General features: G+C 43.8%; 1 protein-coding gene across 8 annotated transcripts in view; it reads left to right on the plus strand.

Moving 5' to 3' along the window:
* Window positions 1–13: 13 nt before the first annotated feature.
* The window catches only part of TTC21A (tetratricopeptide repeat domain 21A), a 72,140-nt gene continuing 51,541 nt past the window's right edge, over window positions 14–20,612 (plus strand). For 4 of the 8 annotated variants that reach the window (XM_075922842.1, XM_075922844.1, XM_075922843.1 and 1 more), the window contains exons 1-9: window positions 14–171; window positions 5,656–5,785; window positions 6,778–6,891; window positions 11,833–11,999; window positions 15,661–15,783; window positions 16,351–16,508; window positions 17,203–17,287; window positions 18,681–18,779; window positions 19,300–19,495. In XM_075922842.1, the coding sequence (XP_075778957.1) occupies window positions 145–171; window positions 5,656–5,785; window positions 6,778–6,891; window positions 11,833–11,999; window positions 15,661–15,783; window positions 16,351–16,508; window positions 17,203–17,287; window positions 18,681–18,779; window positions 19,300–19,495 (1,099 nt within the window). In that variant the 5' untranslated portion in view covers window positions 14–144. Of the gene's footprint in view, window positions 172–5,655; window positions 5,818–6,777; window positions 6,892–10,185; window positions 10,405–11,832; window positions 12,000–15,660; window positions 15,784–16,350; window positions 16,509–17,202; window positions 17,288–18,680; window positions 18,780–19,299; window positions 19,496–20,612 lie in introns of all 8 variants that reach the window. The other 4 variants (XM_075922849.1, XM_075922848.1, XM_075922845.1 and 1 more) reach the window with 4 other exon arrangements.

The raw sequence follows: 20,612 nt of genomic DNA on the forward strand, positions 1-20,612 counted from the left end.
GCGGGGCTACGGGTAACTCAGGACGCGGCTGGTGGCGGTTGGAGCCGTTGGGGATCCAGTCTCCGGGGAGGGCTGTTGCGGGGAGCGCGAAGCGCGGAGCTCGCCGCCTCTCAGTTGCCCCAGCGAGGAGTCCGAGCTGCCGCCATGAGCGAGCGCGACCCCCAGCCCATAGTACGTGTGGGGCCGGGGCGCACAGGGCTGTGGGCGGGTGCGGGAGAGCGGGGGGGGGGGGGGGGGGGGAGAAGGTAGCGCGTGCGCGTGGGGGGAGGGGCCGAGCACCGGCGCGCGCGGGTGATGCTCAGCCTGGTGCCGGGGCGCTGCTCAGAGGGAAGCTGGCGCTGTGGGCGGTGTGATACGGCAGGGGTGGGTGGGGGCCTCGGGCGAAAGGGAGCCGGGTGCGCCCCGCTGAGCTGCAGCAGAAGCCAGCGGGGAGCGATGTAAAGAGCTGGCCGGGACCCGGTTGCCATGTTCAGATCCTGTCCCCGCTGGTGGGGGCCCATGGGCCAGTGATCTCCCGGCTCTCGCGCTGCCGGGCTCTTCCCTCCTCCCCCAGTGTCTCTGACCTGCACAGCTTTGCTGGTTGGTGTGTGCTCCCACCGCCGGGTATCGTTCGGCCTGGAATCCCTTCCCGTCCCTGGCGAGTTCCCCATCGGATTCACAGACTCAAACTCAGGAGGTCGTAAAGTCCAGTCCCCTGCCCTCCTGGCAGCGGGGTTGCCATGTATTACTTACACCAGTGTTTCTCAACCCTTTTGTATAAATTGCCCCCTTTAAAAAAATATAAGTACGCCCAATACCTACAGTTTTCATAGTGATAGAAATGTAGCCGTGTTAGTCTGGTGTAGCTGAAACAAAATACAGGACTATGTAGCACTTTAAAGACTAACAAGATGGTTTATTAGATGATGAGCTTTCGTGGGCCAGACCCACATTTTTTTCTACCATTGCAACACATTTGTTTAAACAACTTAATCGTAGCTGGGCGGCGAAGAAATTTTTGGGTGTAAAAAGTACAAAAATAATGAAACACTATAAAACTGAAAACAAAAATTCAGTTTTCTCCAAATTTCAGTTGTGGTGACATACTCCGCAGAGTTCTGTCAAGTACCCCTTAGAGTACTTGTACCACTGGTTGAGAAACAGTGACTTACACCATCCATGATCTGTGTTTGTTTAACTCCCTCCTTGGCAATTTATTCTAGTGGTTGATCACCCTGCAAGGAACTTTTTCCTAATGTCCAATCTAAACCACTCTTGCTGCAAGTTAAGCCCATTGTTTCTTGTCTTATCCTTAGAAGTTAAGAACAATTTTTCTTCCCCCATCCTTATATCAGCCTTGAAAATTGTTATCTTCCCCCTCAGTCTTCTCTTTTCCAGACTAAACAAACCCATTTCTCCCCCCCCCCCCCCTCAAATCTTCACTCATAGTGATAGGTCATGTTTTCTAGACCTTTAATCATTTTTGTTGCTCTTCTCTGGACTTTGTCCAATTTGTTCACATCTTTCCTGAAATGTGGTATCCAGAACTGGAATCAGTACAGGCAGTCCCCGGGTTACGTACAAGATAGGGACTGTAGGTTTGTTCTTAAGTTGAATCTGTATGTAAGTCAGAACTGGCGTCAGCCGCTGCTGAAACTGATCAGTTTCAACAGCGGCTGAATCTGGATGCCAGTTCTGACTTACATACAGATTCAACTTAAGAAACCCAGGCATCCCCAAGTCAGCTGCTGCTGAGACTGATCAGCGGCTGATTCCAGGAAGCCTGGGGCAGAGCAACTCTGCCTCGGGCTTCCTGTAGTCAGTTTCAGCAGCGGCTGACTTGGGGGCGCCTGGGACAGAGCAGCTGGGGTGCTGCTGGGTTGCTCCAGTAGCGCGGCTCCTCGGCGCTACTGGAGCAACCCAGCAGCACCCCAGCTGCTCTGCCCCAGGCATCCTGATTCAGCCGCTACTGAAACTGACCAGCAGCGGCTGAATCAGGACGCCTGGGGCAGAGCAGCTGGGGTGCTGCCGGGTTGGTCCGGAGCAGCGCTGCGGGACCAACCCGGCAGCCCCCCAGCTGCTCTACCCCAGGGGTAGGCAAGAAAAGCCTGGTCTGCTGGGGGGGGGGGCACTAGCTGCACCCCCCTCCCCAGCAGACCAGGGAGACGGGGGTGGCGGGACCGCTCAAGTCCTCCACGGCTTTGCTCTGTCTCCCTGGTCTGCTGACCTGGGAGACGGGGAGCAAAGCCTTGGAGCACGCCCGCAGCGGGACAGCCCAGGCGCGCTTGGGCTGTCCCCCTGCGGGCGTGCTCCACGGCTTTGCTCCCCATCTCCCTGGTCTGCTGGTCGGGAGACCGGGAGCAAAGCCGTGGAGCACGCCCGCAGGGGGACAGCTCAAGCGCTCCCGGGCTGTCCCGCTGCGGGCGTGCTCCAAGGCTTTGCTCCCCATCTCCCTGCAGACCAGGGAGACGGGGAGCAGCTTTTCTCGCCCCGGAGGACGGGGGCGGCGGACCGCGGCGCATCTGGGCATCCCGCTGCTCCCGTCCTCTGGGGCGAGAAAAGCCCCGTTCGTAACTGCGGATCCGACGTAAGTTGGATCCGCGTAACTCGGGGACTGCCTGTACTCCCGTTGAAGCCTAATCAGTGCAGAGTGGAGAGGAAGAATTACTTCTCATATCTTGCTCACAACACTCTTGCTAATATGTCCCAAAATTATGTTTTCTTGTTTTGCAATTGTGTTGCACTATTTACTAATATTTAGCTGGTGATCCACTATGCCCCCTAGATCCTTTTCCGTATTACTTTCTAGGCAGAGTCATTTCCCATTTTGTATGTGTGAGTGCAACTGATTGTTCCTTCCTAAGTGGCCTTATTGTATTTCATCCTGTTTACTTCAGACTGTTTTCTATTTTGCCCTGATCATTTTGAATTTTAATCTTATCCTCCAAAGCACTTGCAGTCTCTCCCTGCTAGTCTCATCATCAATCTTTATAAGTGTACTCTCTATGCCATTATCTAAATCATTGATGAAGATATTGAACAGAATGAGCGACCCACTCATTATGTACTTCCAGTATGATTGTGAACTACTGGTTACTTTCTGGGCACCATTTTACAACCAGTTCTGCACCCACCTTATAGCAACTCCAACTAGATTGCATTTCTGTAGTTTGTTTATGAGAAGGTCATGCGAGACAGTATCAAAAAACTTTCAAAAGTCAATATATACCTCCTTTACCACTTCCCTGCTATCCACAAGACTAGTTTCCCTGTCAAAGCTATAAGATTGGTTTGACATGATTTGTTCTTGACAAATCCATACTGACTGTTATTTATCACCAAGGCTCAACAAATAGCCCCGGGCGAGTAGATTACACTCTGGAAGAGCCGGCGCAGAGTGATCTGTGTATGCGCAGAACGATCTGCCCATGCGCACATCGCAGAACCGCACAGCTGGCGAGCCCTGCTTATCACCTTATTAGCTTCTAGATGTATCCAAATTGATTGCTTAATTATTTGTTCAATTATCTTTCCCAATACAGTAGTTAAGCTGACTGATCTGTAATTCCCCAGGTTGCCCTTATTTCCTCTTTTTTAATAGATGGGCACTATATTTGCCCTTTTCAGTTTTCTGAAATCTTTTCAAAGATAAATCACAAATGTTTCAGTTATCCCTTCAACTCCTTGAGTAATCTAGGATGAATTTCATCAGGCCCTCATGACTTGAAGATATCTAATTTGTCTACGTAATTTTAACTTGTTCTTTTCCTATTTTAGCCTCTGATCCTACTTCATTTTCACTGGCATTCACTTTTTTATACATACAGTTCCCTCCAACTTTCTTAGTGAGAAGTTCATTAAGCACCTCTTTTATTTCCACATTTTCTGTTATTTTTTTTCCTTTCATTGAGTAATGAATGGGCCAACTCTCTCAGAGTATTTGTAATGTATAATGTTCCCTAGCCCCGCCTATCAACTTTTATAATGCTGTCCCTCCTGCCCTGCCCTATTCTTCTGCTCCATCCTGCTTCTCCAGGGCTCTTATTTTCCTTCTCTCCCCACACCTACAGCGGCAGGATTTCTACTCTGCTACCTCAAGATCTCAGAGAGTGGCTCTGTTCCTACTGGCCAAGTTCTTTGTTGCCAGTCTGGCCAGAAAAATCAAGGATTAAATAGGCATGGTGACTGAAAGATATCCTCATCCTGGGGATGATTTACTGTCTGTGAGCCTGATCCAGCATCTGTTAAAGTAGATGGACGGACTCATGTTGGCTTCAGCAGAGCTAAATCAGATTTTAAGCCCACAAACTGGTGTAAAACAAATTGAAAAAACAAAACAAGAGTAATAAGTGTTTTTGGGTTAGCATTTAGCCTTTCTTGTATTAATTAGGGATGTTAGATATCGTGTTATTGAATAGCTGTGTAACCGCATAAAACATTATCAGTTACATGGCTATTTGATAGTTCCCCGGGGGCAGGGCTGGCAGCCAGTATGCTTCAGCCCCACTCCCAGGGAGACCCCAGCCACCCCACTCAGCTCCTTCTCTATCAGAGGCAGCAGCGCAAGATGGCAGACAGTAGCTGGTCTGTGAGGGGATCCAGTTTAAAAACCAGCTCCCTCGCGGACCAGCTGCCTGCTGCCCTGCACTGCCTCTATAGGAGGCAGCAAAAAGGAGGGCAGGCAGGTCCATGGGAACTGATATGCATTGGGAACTGGCTTGAAAGCTTGCTCCCTGTATGTATTTAACTCCCGCCTGCCCCCTTCACCCTCTGCACAGCTGCCTCTGTATCAGAGGCAACAGCATGGGGTGAGTGAGCAGGCAGATCTGGTGTTAGTGGGGAGCCTGCTTAAAGCCAGCTCTTCACAGGCACTGACTCCCACTCTCCCCCGCCTTGCTGCCTCTGATACAGAGGCAGCGGGTGGGGGGGAGTGGGTGTAGTTGATAGGATTATCCAGTATGCCTAGGCTTATCAGTTTATTGTTTACTCGACTATACGCTAACATCCTTAGTATTAATAAATAATGTATGTATGTAAAGGTATGACTTTTACAAATATTCTGTGCCCATAGTATCCACCACTAAATGGCTGCGTCTAGACTGGCAGCTGCGTCTAGACTTGCCAGCTGTCTACACTGGCCGCTTGAATTTCCGCAAGAACACTGACTTCCTCCTGTCTGAAATCAGCGCTTCTTGCGGAAATGCTATGCTGCTCCCGTTTGGGCAAAAACCATCTTGCGCAAATGCTTTTGTGCAAGAGGGCCAGTGTAGACAACGCGGTATCGTTTTGCGCAAAAAAGCCCCAATCACGAAAATGGCAATCGGGGCTTTCTTGCGCAAAACCGCGTCTAGATTGGCACAGACGCTTTTCTGCAAAAAGTGCTTTTGTGGAAAAGCGTCCGTGCCAATCTAGATGCTCTTTTTTGCAAATGTTTTTAACAGAAAACTTTTCCGTTAAAAGCATTTGTGGATAATCATGCCAGTCTAGATGTAGCCAATAATTATACTTAATATCTGGTTTTCAGTTTATCAATTAAGGATCATAATATGATAAATAATCAGCAGCACCTGCCATTCTTTAATGAAAGAATTTCCTCATTTCATACATTTTGCAAATCAAAAAAGAACACAGTTACTTAAATAAAAATAAATTTTCTTGCTCTCTTCCTTCCTCCAGGCTTATATTATATACTATGCTCAAGAAAAATATTTCAACCATGTAAGGCAATTTGCAAATTTAGAACTGGAAAAATACATCAATGATCCAGTGTTTCAGTTTTTCAAGGCATATGGAACCTTACATTTAGGTAAATACAAAGAAGAATTGACTGTTATATTGGTAAGGAAAAGCAACAATTGAACTTACTTTCCCTCCCACCAGTGTTTTTTATTCTATAGTTTCAAAATGGACTATAATGGATTATATTACTTCTGCCTTTTAATTTTTTGTCATAGGTTCCCCATCCCTGCTCTAACTCTCTCTCCCACCACCCCATCACCCCTTGTGTCTTCTGTGTGCAAACAGGGTTTTGCCAAGTTCAGTAGCCCCTAGTGTTTGCTAGTCAGACTGCAGCCCATTTCTGTGGGGGGAAAGAGAATTCTGCATGCACAACATGAAATTCTCCACAATGATACAGAATTCCACCAGAAGTAAACAGCAAACCAGGCTAATAATGAATCTGGATCACGTAATGTACCCCATAGACCATTATTCTTCAATGTTCCAATGATCCCAAAGCTAGCATATGAACTAAATATAGAGATAGAAACAAGATAGCCCCAGTACTAAGGACATGTCATTAAAACAGGGCTGGACAAGATGCCTCCTGGGGCCACATCTGGCCAGCCTAACACTTTGATCTGGCCCGTGGACTCCATCTGTCCACTTTCTATTTATATCTTGGTGCCTGTGCCACCAAATTGCCAGGTAGTGACTCAGGCAGCAAGTTTCTATTGTAATGCCTCATGGTTCCTGGTCGCGGCACTACCCTCGCAGGGACCAAAACCACAAGCCCTTTGCTGTGTTTTTAATTCAAAGCCTCCAGCCCCAGACAACTCTGGGGGGAGGCTAGTCCCTAGCTGCACATCTTCCACCCAAGTCCTGCTCCTTCCAAGGGTGGAGCTGGCCCGTGAACACACACCAAAATTAATTAATTGTTACCTTTCAAAAATTATTGCCCAGCCCTGAATTAAAATGTCCTGCTCAGCTAGCCTGAGTCTCTTAACTACGTATATATCAAATTCTTTGAGTGATCATTAAAACGTGAGAATTAATGAATCATATATATTGCCTTTTCAGGTCAAATACAAGATGCAATCTTACAGCTAGAAGATGCCAGGAAGTGCCACTCTGATGTTTCATTATGTTGCCTTTTGGCACTCATTTATGCACACAAAATATGTGAAAATGTTGGTGAGTTTTTCTTGAGTATTAAATGTCATTCATCACAAACTGACAAAAATCAGAAATTTGACCAAATGAGCAGTCATAGAATCATAGGACTGGAAGGGATCTCGAGAGGTCATCGAGTCCAGCCCCCCGCCCTCAAGGCAGGACCAAGCTCCGTCTACACCATCCCTGACAGATGTCTATCTAACCTGTTCTTAAATATCTCCAGAGAGGGAGATTCCACCACCTCCCTTGGCAATTTATTCCAATATTTGACCACCCTGACAGTTAGGAATTTTTTCCTAATGTCCAATCTAAACCTCCCTTGCTGCACTTTAAGCCCATTACTCCTTGTCCTGTCCTCAGAAACCAAGAGGAACAAATTTTCTCCTTCGTCCTTGTGACACCCTTTTAGATATTTGAAAACCGCTATCATGTCCCCCCTTAATCTTCTTTTTTCCAAACTAAACAAGCCCAGTTCATGAAGCCTGGCTTCATAGGTCATGATCTCTAGACCTTTAATCATTCTTGTCGCTCTTCTCTGTACCCTTTCCAATTTCTCCACATCTTTCTTGAAATGTGGCGCCCAGAACTGGACACAGTACTCCAGCTGAGGCCTAACTAGTGCAGAGTAGAGCGGCAGAATGACTTCACGAGTTTTGCTTACAACACACCTGTTGATACAACCTAGAATCATATTTGCTTTTTTTGCAACAGCATCACATTGTTGACTCATATTCAACTTGTGGTCCATTATGACCCCTAGATCACTTTCCGCCATGCTCCTTCCTAGACAGTCGCTTCCCATCTTGCATGTATGGAACTGATTGTTCCTTCCTAAGTGGAGCACTTTGCATTTCTCTTTATTAAACTTCATCCTGTTTACCTCTGACCATTTCTCTAACTTGCTAAGGTCATTTTGAATTATGTCCCTATCCTCCAAAGAAGTTGCAACCCCACCCAGTTTGGTATAATCTGCTAACTTAATAAGCGTACTCTCTATCCCAATATCTACATCATTGATGAAGATATTGAACAGTACGGGTCCCAAAACAGACCCTTGCGGAACTCCACTTGTTATCCCTTTCCAGCAGGATTTAGCACCGTTAACAACAACTCTCTGACTACGGTTATCCAGCCAATTATGCACCCACCTTATCGTGGCCCTATCTAAGTTACATTTGCCTAGTTTATCAATAAGAATATCATGCGAGACCGTATCAAATGCCTTACTAAAGTCTAGGTATATGACATCCACCGCTTCTCCCTTATCCACAAGGCTCGTTATCCTATCAAAGAAAGCTATCAGATTAGTTTGGCATGACTTGTTCTTCACAAATCCATGCTGGCTATTCCCCATCACTTTATTACCTTCCAAGTGTTTGCATATGATTTCCTTAATTACCTGCTCCATTATCTTCCCTGGGACAGATGTTAAACTGACCGGTCTGTAGTTTCCGGGGTTGTTCTTATTCCCCTTTTTATAGATGGGCACAATATTTGTCCTTTTCCAGTCTTCTGGAATCTCCCCTGTCTTCCATGATTTTTCAAAGATCATAGCTAAAGGCTCAGATACCTCCTCTATCAGCTCCTTGGGTATCCTGGGACGCATTTCATCAGGACCTGGTGACTTGCTGACATCTAACTTTCCTAAGTGATTTTTAACTTGTTCTTTGTGTATCCTATCTTCTAAACTTACCCTCTCTCTGCTTGTATTCACTACGTTAGGCACACCTCCAGACTTCTCGGTGAAGACCGAAACAAAGAAGTCATTGAGCATCTCCGCCATTTCCAAGTTTCCTGTTACTGCTTCTCCCTCCTCACTGAGCAGTGGGCCTACCCTGTCCTTGGTCTTTCTCTTGCTTCTAATGTATTTATAAAAGGTCTTCTTGTTTCCCTTTATGCCTGTAGCTAGTTTGATCTCATTTTGTGCCTTTGCCTTTCTAATCTTGCCCCTGCATTCCCGTGTTGCTTGTCTATATTCATCCTTTGTTATTTGTCCTAGTTTCCATTTTTAATATGACTCCTTTTTTATTTTGAGATCATGCAAGATCTCCTTGTTAAGCCAAGCTGGTCTTTTGCCATATTTCCTATCTTTCCTACACAGCGGAATTGTTTGCTTTTGAGCGCTTAACAATGTCCCTTTGAAATACTTCCAACTCTCCTCAGTTGTTTTTCCCTTCAGTCTTGCTTCCCATGGGACCTTACCTACAAGTTCTCTGAGCTTATCAAAATCTGCCTTCCTGAAATCCGTTACCTCAATTGTGCTGGTCTCCCTTCTACCTTTTCTTAAGATCATGAACTCTATTATTTCATGATAACTGTCCCCCATACTGTCTTCCACTTTCAAGTTCTCAACTAGTTCCTCCCTATTTGTTAAAATCAAATCCAGAACAGCTTCTCCTCTGGTAGCTTTTTCAACCTTCTGAAACAGCAGCACTTCTTGTGCTGCAGTCATATATTTTGGTCAAATGAAGATCATAGGGGGAAAAGGGTCTGAGAGTATTTTTGCAGAAATATATGTGCTCTGAATGATACCTTACAAAGCTATATAATTGCCATATGAAAGTAGTTAATAAAGCATTTTGGGATCCTTGAGGATAAAAAGTGCTATATCAATATTATAGTAGAACCTCTCTGATTATCAGTTTATTAGTAACCAAAATAATAATTATCCCCCAAATCATTATTTTAATCTGACAGCAGAGATTTCATAGCAGTATGCAGTTAGGTGGTCTCATATTCCTATAAGTATTATTACAACAGCTGTATTACTTTTCAAAACATACTGTGGAATATTTTAATATTATTATTATGATTATCTGCATTATTGAAAAGTCTGGAAGTCCCAGTCATGGACCAATGCTCCACTGTGCTAGGTGCTGTACAGACATGGAACAAGATACAGTCTCTGCCCCAAAATGCTTGCTTTCTAAATATAAGACAAGAAACAATAGATGGACAGACAGAGGAGTTCAAGTAAACAATGAGAAAATATTGGTCAGCCTTATGGGCCGTGCTTTTAGCACACCAGCAACCTAAACACTGTCAAATTTTTTTGCAGGCCTCGAAGGAGATGAAGGGTTTCAATGAGTGAGTTTTGTAGATGCTTTTGGGTAGCTTCTGCTAAGCATGAGCAACAACATAGGAGAAAGCACAAAGGTGTTTGTTTGTAGCAAGGGAGTTATGGAGGCTGACATTATGGCTCATTAGAGGGGGTAGTCGACCTTTCAGTACTGAATAAAAGATGATAGAGTGGGGAATAAGTCATGAAGGGCCTTAAAATGAATACAGATTATCTTATGTTTGTTATGATAGAGAGGAGAAAGAAAGAGAGAGAGAGAGAGAGATGGCATGCAAAGAGAGGGGTAACATGGTCAAAATCAACAGAATAAGAAAATGATCTTTGTATAAGTTGAACCTCTCTCATTAAGCACCCTCGGGACCTGACCAGTGCCGAACCACAGGAGGTCAATATTGTCTAGCAGCATTACCAACACTTCCACTGCTTACTGGACTCTTTGAAGACATTTAATGGTAAATTAGAGCTAAATAACAGCAACGAACACTGAGAGCCAAGACTGTGGTTGTAAATAAACTTTATGGGACTGCAGGATACTTGGCCACACCTATGATAACTGGATATGCACCTAACTAAAATTATGTGGAACCATGGATGTTGTTGGACTAAAGAGGTTCAGTTTATATCAATACTCTGAATATATATCAGTGGGGAAGATTGCATTTGTTAAGGTCAGAGGAAAAATATACTATAGTTGTTGACATGTGAGAGGATGAGAATCTGGGTGAGATTTGCAGCTGTGTGGATGGGATAGGACCATGTCTTAGAAACGATATGCAGAAAAACCATAAATATTTTGACATTGCCTGGATGACATTGCCTGGATTTAGGGCATATCTACACTAAGAAATTATTTTGAAATGAAATAACTCCTAAAATAACTATTTCAAAATAGTGTGACCACACTACAGAGAAGCCTCGGAATTAGTCCAAGGCAGGCTCCTTTAATGTGGATGTGCTACCTTGACTGAAAGGCCCAGAAAACACTGGGAAGTTATTACTCTGAATGACCCTGGTAAGTAGCTATTTTGAAATAGCAGCGGTGGAATGTCCATACTAGGGATGTAAGCAACTAGTCGAGCAACTATCAGAGGCAGCAAGGGGAAGAGCAGAAGCCGATGCTGGGGGAAGTTGGCTTAAAAACTGGTTGCCCCATAACTATTTCAAAATAGTGTTATTCCTCGTGGAAAGCAGGAGTTGTTTCGAAATAACTAGCCCATTATTTTGAAATAATGGGCTTGGTAGTGTGGATGCTTCTCTTATTATTTGAAATAACTCCCTAGTGGAGATTAGAGTTTAGAGAGTGGTTCAAATGGAAGGTGACAAAGGATCCCTGTAAACTGCATGGCAGCTTAGCCCTAGAGCTGCTTAATGAGCCCTACCCACAGGGCTGCTGGGCATGGTGCTGTCTGGCTGGGGGAGAGCACTTCTCTGTCAGCTACAGAAGCAGCTCCCTGCTGAGGACAGAGTAGTAAGTCTCTTCTAGCTGGCTCTTGTCATGGCATTTTTGCCAGAGACTCTTCACAGCAGGGAAGCAAGACTATAGGCAGTAGTTGTTGGAGACGAGCCAGGAATGGGGGCTAGCAAGGGAAACCTTTCATAGGGAGTGTGGGGCAAAAGAGTCAAGGGTAGAGAAGAGTGAGGAACAGAGAGCTGGGCTCCATGCCAGTGGAAGCTCAAGTGAACAGACCACCTGCCCCCCCACTAGTGGCTAACTCTGATGAACCACATGTGGCAGGAGCTTCCCCACCCCTGGTATAAGAGTTTGCAAGATTGGGTCCTTTGGTTCATTTGGCTACCAAGTACCATATCATACCATATTTTGTAATTATGTGTGTTCAATACATGTTTTAAACATTTTTGGTTGGGATATTTGCTTTCAGATCGTGATGCTGTTTTGGAGCTGGAAAACAAATTAAAGGAAACCCGAAAGACTGCAGGAATTAATGCATTATATTATGCAGGAATGTTTCTGTGGCTAATGGGTAAAAATGATAAAGCAAATGAATACATTGACCGAATGCTGAAAATGTCTAATGGATCTAGAGAGGTAATGTATACAAAGGTTTTTAACCAATAAGACAGATTTCTGGCTGAAGTTCTTAATGTATAAAATTAAATGTGATCACAATTTTATTTAGATAGTGTGACAGATCCAGACCAGCTGATTGGTGCACTCTGATGGAGGGAAGGTAGCTGGGCTCTGGGTATACAGTTTCCTCTTCCCTGAGTAAACAGGAACAAGCCTAGTGCAGCATAATCAGGCAGGTGCCTGAGGCCAATTAAGAGCTTGCCAGAAGCAGCAGACTAATCAAGGGACTGCAGGTGCCTTGAAGATATGCTGGCGTTTGTTTATAAGGTCTCCCTTCATGGAGGGCAGCAGCCCAAGATCTGAGGATGAGAAGGTGTACTGTGCATGAGCTGAGGGTTGCAAGCAAAGCAGAGTGACATGGAGAAGCAGGACAGATTTGCAAAGGTACCAAAGGAAAGGTACTGAGAGGGATCATATGCGGAAGTGGGGCATTGAGCTGCTATATGGCTCAGCTCCTCACACCCGTAACACCTATAGTTGCTCCTCTGGCCCAATGGAAAAGCTCCTCTGGCTTCCTGGAATCAGCTGCTGACTCAGGATCAGGCACCCACAAACCACTCCCTCCTTCCATGTTCTCTGTTGATTTCCAGCCGTACTTTTCTTCCACCTACAGCTTCCAGGATGTCTGGACACCTAAACTCCTAGGGTTGGTGTCAGGCGAGGTTTTCAGGGGGGCAAGGGTTGGATTTTCTTTCTCCCAAAGGAATATAACTACATGGTGAATTTCCATGGTGAAAATGCCACTGGCTTTACTACATTTGTGTACACTGTGTACAAAAGCATTTCTACTGTGTACAAACATGTTAGTTGTAAAAACTGATGAAGCACTTTTCACAGTACACAGATGGTCAAATACTAGTGTATGATGTTACTGACTTGAAAGGAATAAAGCAAATTGTTTCATCATGGCTCTGAATTAAGACAACTATCACATAAGTATGCCATGGTAGGCCAGTTTCTATTGTTAAATGTGAGGTAACCCCATTGACATAAATAAAGTTACTTAATATAATTGGACACACATTCAGGCCATAATTACATAGCCTTTATGCAGATTACCTTGGAATCTGTGCAATTTCTGGGACTGTATAATAGCCTGTACTATAGAGAGGCAAACCCCACACTGATGGAAAAAAAAATTGAGGAAAGGAAGCCAGGAAGATTCAAGATTTTTGCTTCTATTGAATTCTCCCCATGGATTTCATTCCAGAAGAAAGCAGTCTGGCTACAGAAGTGATATTGAAACTGCAAAAAATTAAAACAGGCAGGTCACATCAGTCACATGTAAACAAAGGCCACAAGCTTGGGATAATTCATATGCAGTAAAACTCCATTAGTCCGGCATCCAATGCTCCGGGACTCCTGATGGTCCGGCACCATCAGGAACCCGGAAGTGCTGGGGCAACCGGACAGGCTTCCCCCATTCAGCTGCTGCTGAAACTGACCAGCAGCTGAATCGGGGAAGCCGGGAGCAGAGCAGCTGGGGTGCTGCCGGGTTGGTCTCATAGCGCTGCCCCTCGGGGCTGTGGGACCAACCCAGCAGCACCCCAGCTGCTCTTGGGGATGCCTGGGGCAGAGCAGCTGGAGTGCTGCCAGGTTGGTCCCGCACCGCCAAAGGACGGTGCTGCGGGACCAACCCGGCAGGACCCCACCTGCTCTGCCCCAGGGGTCCCCGATTCAGCCTCTGCTGAAACAGATCAGCGGCTGATTCCAGGAAGCCCGGGGCAGAGCAGCTCTGCCCCGGGCTTCCTGGAATCAGCCGCTGATCTGTTTCAGCAGCGGCTGACTTGGGGATCCCTGGGGCAGAGCAGCTGGGGTGCTGCCGGGTTGGTCCCGCAGCACCGTCCTTTGGCGCTGCGGGACCAACCTGGCAGCACTCCAGCTGCTCTGCCCCAGGCATCCCCAAGAGCAGCTGGGGTGCTGCTGGGTTGGTCCCACAGCCCCGAGGGGCAGCGCTATGAGACCAACCCGGCAGCACCCCAGCTGCTTTGCCCCAGGCGTCCCCAAGAGCAACTGGAGTGCTGCTGGGTTGGTGCCATAGCGCCACCCCTCGGCGCTGCGGGACCAACCCAGCAGCACCCCAGATGCTCTATTGCAGGCATCTCCGATTCAGCTGCTGCTGAAACTGACCAGCAGGAGCTGAATCAGGGACGCCTGGGGCAGAGCCGGTCTATCGTAAGGGGGGGCTATGAGGGGTCTGAGGTGGCATCCCCTCCCACCCCACTCCAGACCCCTCATATCCCCCCCTTCTGATAGTCCGGCATAGCTGATAATCCGGTACTCCCTGGGTCCTAAAGGTGCCGGATTATCGGAAGTTTACTGTATTGAAGTTTTGACAGATGCACAGCAACATCTATGAATGACAAATCTAGTCAAATTTTTCAATATACTTTTTGGGATGTTTTTCTGAAAATTCTCATCTATCTGTTAATGTGTTGCACACTAAAAATGTGTTCCTTTTGACTCCCTGTTAAATGGCTAAGACAACAATTTTGTGTTTTCCTGGTTACATCCATGTACATTGTCATTGGAAGATGACGCTTTTAACAATGTATTAGAGGCGTAGCTGGATCTGCAAAAGCGACAAGGAGTCCTATGGCACCTTATAGACTAACAGATGTATTGGAGCATAAGCTTTCGTGGGCAAAGATCCACTTCGTCAGATGCATGTAATGGAAATTTGTCCCTTTTAACAATTTGTCCCTTTTAACAAATTTTGTGTGCAATGGCTGATTTAAATAATTGCCAGAATATTGACTTTGATAATGTTTGAGTCTTGGTCTGTCATTTTTATTCTGTCAGTAATAACAAAACTTCATTTTATAATCAAGGTAAGGCATTGAAAGGTGTACTTCATTGTGCTTAAAGGCCATCTTTTGATTGGTCTGACACTTGCACATAAAGTTCATTGAATTTTAGTGAGGAGGATACTTTTATGCTTAAGGTGTAATGTTACAGACAGGCTGTGTCTACACTGCACCCCTTTTCCAGAAAAGGGATGCAGATTAGACAAGTTGGAATTGCAAATGCAGCGGGGATTTACATTTTCTCCGCTGCATTTGCATGAACATGGCTGCCACTTTTTTCCGGCTTGGGGCTTTGCCGGAGAAAAGCGCCAGTCTAGACGGGATCTTTCGGAAAATAAAGCCTTTTCCAAAAAGTCCCTTATTCCTGATTTTAAGAGGAATAAGGGACCTTTCCGAAAAGGCTTTATTTTCCAAAATATCCCGTCTAGACTGGCGCTTTTCTCCGGCAAAGCCCCGAGCCGGAAAAAAGTGGCAGCCATGTTCATGCAAATGCAGCGGAGAAAATGTAAATCCCCGCTGCATTTGCAATTCCGACTTGTCTAATCTGCATCCCTTTTCTGGAAAAGGGGTGCAGTGTAGACACAGCCACCGGGTATTGTTATTAGACTATCAGTTATTGTTATATATGGTTGAAAGTCCGGCATTACAGTCAAAGATGCTTAGAGTTTGTGAGATGTGTCTTTTTATTATTTTTCTGCATTTAAATATTTAAACAAATATAAATGTACTTGAAGCAAGAAATTAAGACTTTTTTCTGCATATTATGATTTGCCTAGTGCGTAATATAAAATTTTTTTTTTTTACCTTAACAGGGTCTTGTGCTTAAAGGATGGGTATACTGTACATCTGACAAACCGCATGCTGTTAAAAAATCTATTAAATACCTAGATGAAGGGATCCAAGACACCACTGATATATTTGGGATGATGGGAAAGGTATGGTTGTTTATTCTTGTTTTTTGAACTCTATTTTTATACTTTCCTTCTTTATTTCACTTGCTGTTGGACTTCATTTTAGATAAAGAGGACATGGGATAACCTCCTTTTTCTGTGCCGATCCATAAAACTGTTGACCCCTAGGTTGCTTTCCAGAAATATACGCCCAGTTTTAAAGGGATTTAGGCACCTAACAATGCAGATAGGTGCCTCGTGAGATTTTAAAAAGAGCCTCAATGGGTTCGGTGCCTAACTCCCTTCTATCTCTTTACTTTCTAGTCTTGGCATGAAAGTGGGTGGGAAATGGGAAATGAGATGCTGAGGTTCAGTTCTCTACAACATTTACTGGTAAGTCTTGTGATGGCTGTATAGGGAGGGCTGGAAGGCACTTAATTTAATTCCCCCTTCTTGCTGGCTTCATTTGCCACAACAATAAGTGATATGGGTCTTTTTAAATAAGGAAGCAGATAGTAATTAACTACTAATGTAATGATATCCAATAACATATCAGTACAGTCTGCTTCTTTTGTGAATCAATGAGATTATTTTTATTTTATTCCTCCATAGGCAAGATATTTCATGATGCAACAGAATTATTCATCTGCGTTGGAAGTGGTTAACCAAATAATAGTTCACTTTTCTGGTTTCATACCAGCATTTGTCCTCAAGATGAGGCTATTTTTAGCTCAGCAAGATTGGGAGCAAACTTTAGAAACTGCACTAAGGTAGGGGATGATAAAAACAAAACAAACCCAGAGCAGACTGAGATATGTAACTTCCTTTCTAAATTCTGTTACATGCCTCTGTTATACACATATATCTGTAAAGTAAGAGTAAAGTTCATTTCCTCAAAATACATTTAATAACTTAAAATATTATGGGCAATTTTCTTTCATGAGGTCCCAGACATTTTTTGTGGTATTAAACAGTTTCCTGGTAATTAAAATGTTTTCCCTGGGACTATATTTGTCACTTATATCAGGGTGTAAATACTCAGATTATGTCTGCATAGCTACAAAACCTAACTTAGCAGTGAGCCTCAGAGCTCAGGTCAACTGTCTTAGGCTTGGAGCACTTGTGATATACAGCTGAGAATAGCCACGTAGACATTGGGCTCACACCATTGCGCCCTGTGGTGTGAGTCCAAGTTAATTTAACCTGGGCTCTGAAACTCACTGTCATGGGGATTTTCTTGCTGTATAGATGTACCCTTGGATACTTTAGAGCCACAATTTTTTCACTCTAACCTTGTAACACAATTGGAAATGTAGAAATGTATAATTTATGAAGCTTTCACTCAATAGCTAGAGTATCTTTCAACATCAGAGAAAAAGCTGAATCTATTAAAAATTATTTACTGTTTTCTGTTTTGCTTTGTACAACTTGTATGCAACTTACATACAATAAATATTGTTTAAGAATCCTGAGTAAAGATGGGACCAATATAGATGGACTTCAAGCTAGTATTGTAAATGAGCTTTCAAGAACTGGAAATTTGAATGCAGTGAGTATTCTATATTTACACATATTTGAAATATAAAGTTGAGGCCTTGATTTTTTTGTGCTCCTTAAAGAGCTCATGGCACTTGTTTCAAGAGGAATGGTGTGAAGAGTTTCTAATCCTAGAAGACATTCCAATACTCCGTGGATCCTAACTGTCAGAGCATATCTCCCTATATCTCCAATATCAATATTATGCTTTCAGTAACATGTGATACTGAAATTCAGTCTTCAAAATTCACCTGTGTTAATCCACTCTTTAGACTCCTTCCAGGTACCTAAAGTGTCAACTGAGACAAATTGGAAATTGAGCCAAAAGAAATCTCACAAGGTTCAACAAGGCCAAGTACAAAGCCCTGCACTTGGGACAGAAGAATCCCAAGCACTGTTATAGGCTGGGGACTGACTGGCTAACCAGCAGTTCAGCCGAAAAGGACCTTGGGATTACAGTGGATGGGGAGCTGGATATGAGTGAACAGTGTGCCCTTCTGGTCAAGAAGGCTAATGGCATATTAGGGTGCATTAGGAGGAGCATTGCCAGCAGATCGAGAAGTTATTTTTCCCCTTCATTAGGCACTGGTGGGGCCACATCTGCATCCAATTCTGGGGCCCCCACTACAGAAAAGATGTGAATGCATTGGAGAGGGTCCAATGGAGGGCAATCAAAATGTTTAGGGGGCTGGAGCACATGACCTATGAGGAGAGGCTGAGGGATTTGAGTTTATTTAGTCTGTAGAAGAGAAGAGTGAGGGAGGAATCACATGAGGATTACCTATTGTGTTCCCTTCTTCTGGGGCATCTGGTATTGGCCACTGTCGGCAGACAGGATACTGGGCTAGGTGGACCTTTGGTCTGACCCAGTATGGCCATTCTTATGTTCTTATGAGCCAGTTTATTGTTCGTAATCTAAACTGTTATATGTGTACTCTGAAAATCAGAATGCTAATTTACTTGATCAAATAATTCCTGCAATTAGAATAGAATTCATCCAGCAGCACAATGCAACTGAACAGTCATAATTTTGTCATACAAAATAATCACAGGGAGATTTCATATCATTATCCTGTGACATAGCCGGCGTAGGCTATTGTGGAATAGGGACTGGAGTAAAGAAGAGGCAAAAGAGAGTGGGTTCATGATTATGAAATCCAGGGGCTTGAGTAGCACCTACTGAGAGGTTGTGCAACTGCTCTGTATCTTGTATGCCAACTGGTGAAGGATTGTATGCTCCATCCCAACACAGTCCCATACACAAAGCCAGTCTACACAGATTGTTTGGTTGTCATTAATTTTATCTCGTTAACAGTGAAAGGATTCTTGTGTAAAGAATGGTAGTATTATTATTGTCTCTAATTTTGAAATAAATAAATTAATTCATTAAATATTTTTTTCTGCAGGCATCATTTCAACTTAGAGATTTTATTCATTCTTTGGAGACTAAGGAACCTCAAAATGCAGACTTACATCTTCGGAAAATTCTTGTGGTCAGTAGATTGGTAAGCATTTTTGTTTGTTTAAAAACCGATAGGAATTATGTGTCTGTGGAAGCAACTACATAATTGGGGTTGTAGCTAGTTTTCCATTACAGGTCTGTTCTAGGCCTCTTTGATACAGTCTCCAAAAAAGAAAATCCTTTCTAGCTTAAATGTTTTTTGTGGCATCTGATGAAAGGTTAATTTTTTTTCTCTAAAGTTATGGTGCAGTTGTTCAAACCATCTGAGGGAGATGTCTCTTCACAATGTAGGTTTTCACTTGAGAAAGTGTTAGATTTTTTGTTTAAATCATCTCCAAATTGCTCTGTCTATTAAATTAGAGGGTTTTTTTTTCATCTGCACTCTAATTTCTTTGAGGTCTTTGGGGAACATTGCATGGTTAATATTAGAATTATTTTCTATGGCCTCATCATGCCACTCTGACCCACATTGAGTAGAACCTTACTGCACAAATAGTTCTTTTTGCCTCTGTGTGTTATTTGGCATAACTATTATCTAGAATATCTCATTTTGTTATTTTCAGTGTGGGAAGAATCAGCAAATCTTGCAGTTAATATATGGATTTATTGAACACTCATATACAAAATTAAAGTCTTCAGATGCATGTTTTGCTAATGAGCTAGGATATCAACTAATTCTTCAGGGGAAGTGGCAAGATGCTTCTGTATGGTATAAGAAAGCCATGGAGTTGGATGAAAGCAGTGTAGATGCTCTAACAGGTAAGGTTGGTTGGCTGGTTGGTTTTAAGAGAACTATGATAATGTTAAGCTCTTTGGGGCAGAATATCCGCCTTCTTTTGTGTTTGGAAAGTGTTAGAACATTGTGGATGTTATTGGAAACAAATAATATTTCAAGGCACCAGCTGCTTAAGCTTTTTCATTAGCAGATGTAATATCTGAATGCAATTGGGTTTGATCAGTGTTCTCGGTTTTCCTTTTTTGCCTTAACATTTGAAATTTTTACATACACTCATATATATGGAGTATGTGGGCCAGATCCTTGGCAAGGGCTAAGTCCCTTTTGCACTGCTTCAATGTCACAAGAGGGATTTATAATTGCCTTTAAAGGGAAGATAGGGGGGATTCTTCTACCAAAGGTAAAAAGCTGATGTTACAAACCTATAAGGTCTTTTGTGTTTTTGCATAGATACAAATGTCATCCGCACCAGAAAAAACTTGAAGACAAGTCATCCCTATCTACTAACTGCAATATAATTTTCAAATATGCGGGGATTTTATGAACTAACAGTCTATGGAGGCCTTTACTCATCACTTCAATCACAGCTTGTGTTCACACCCACTGAATCTCCTCTTGCAGTCTGTTTCTTGTGTTTCTCATGGTGTTTCTCCTTCTCTTTATCTGCAGCTTCTACTTCAATATTTTCAGTTCCAACTCTGTTGGCATCATTGTCTGGGAAGGGTCTGCTCATGCATTTCTGCATCTGGTCACTACCTTCCATATTTCTGAACACTTTTACCTTGACCTGAGAATTTTTTTTTATTTTAGAATCTGATTTTCATGGAAGTACTGCCTTCATTTAGACACTGGTCTGAACAAGGGGGATATAATTGTTTGGACTTTACAACCGATCTATATATTCCATGCACACAAATACATAAAAGAACATTATGGTTGTGAAGTCAAGCACAAAAAGTTAGGAAATGCCAGATTTAAGGCCACCCACCAAAACTTATTTCATCTGTCTTATGTGTTTTAGGGATGTTAATGGTTAACCTGTTAACTGGAAAGTGCTCTTCCAGCCCTGTGGGGCCTGCTGTAGGCGCGGGGCACTCCAACCTGGCTGGAGCAGCCCTCATCTGTGATGGGTCTGGCCTG

The sequence above is a fragment of the Pelodiscus sinensis genome, chromosome 2 (genome assembly GCF_049634645.1).
Source record: "Pelodiscus sinensis isolate JC-2024 chromosome 2, ASM4963464v1, whole genome shotgun sequence".
Classification (NCBI taxonomy): Eukaryota; Metazoa; Chordata; order Testudines; family Trionychidae; genus Pelodiscus; species Pelodiscus sinensis.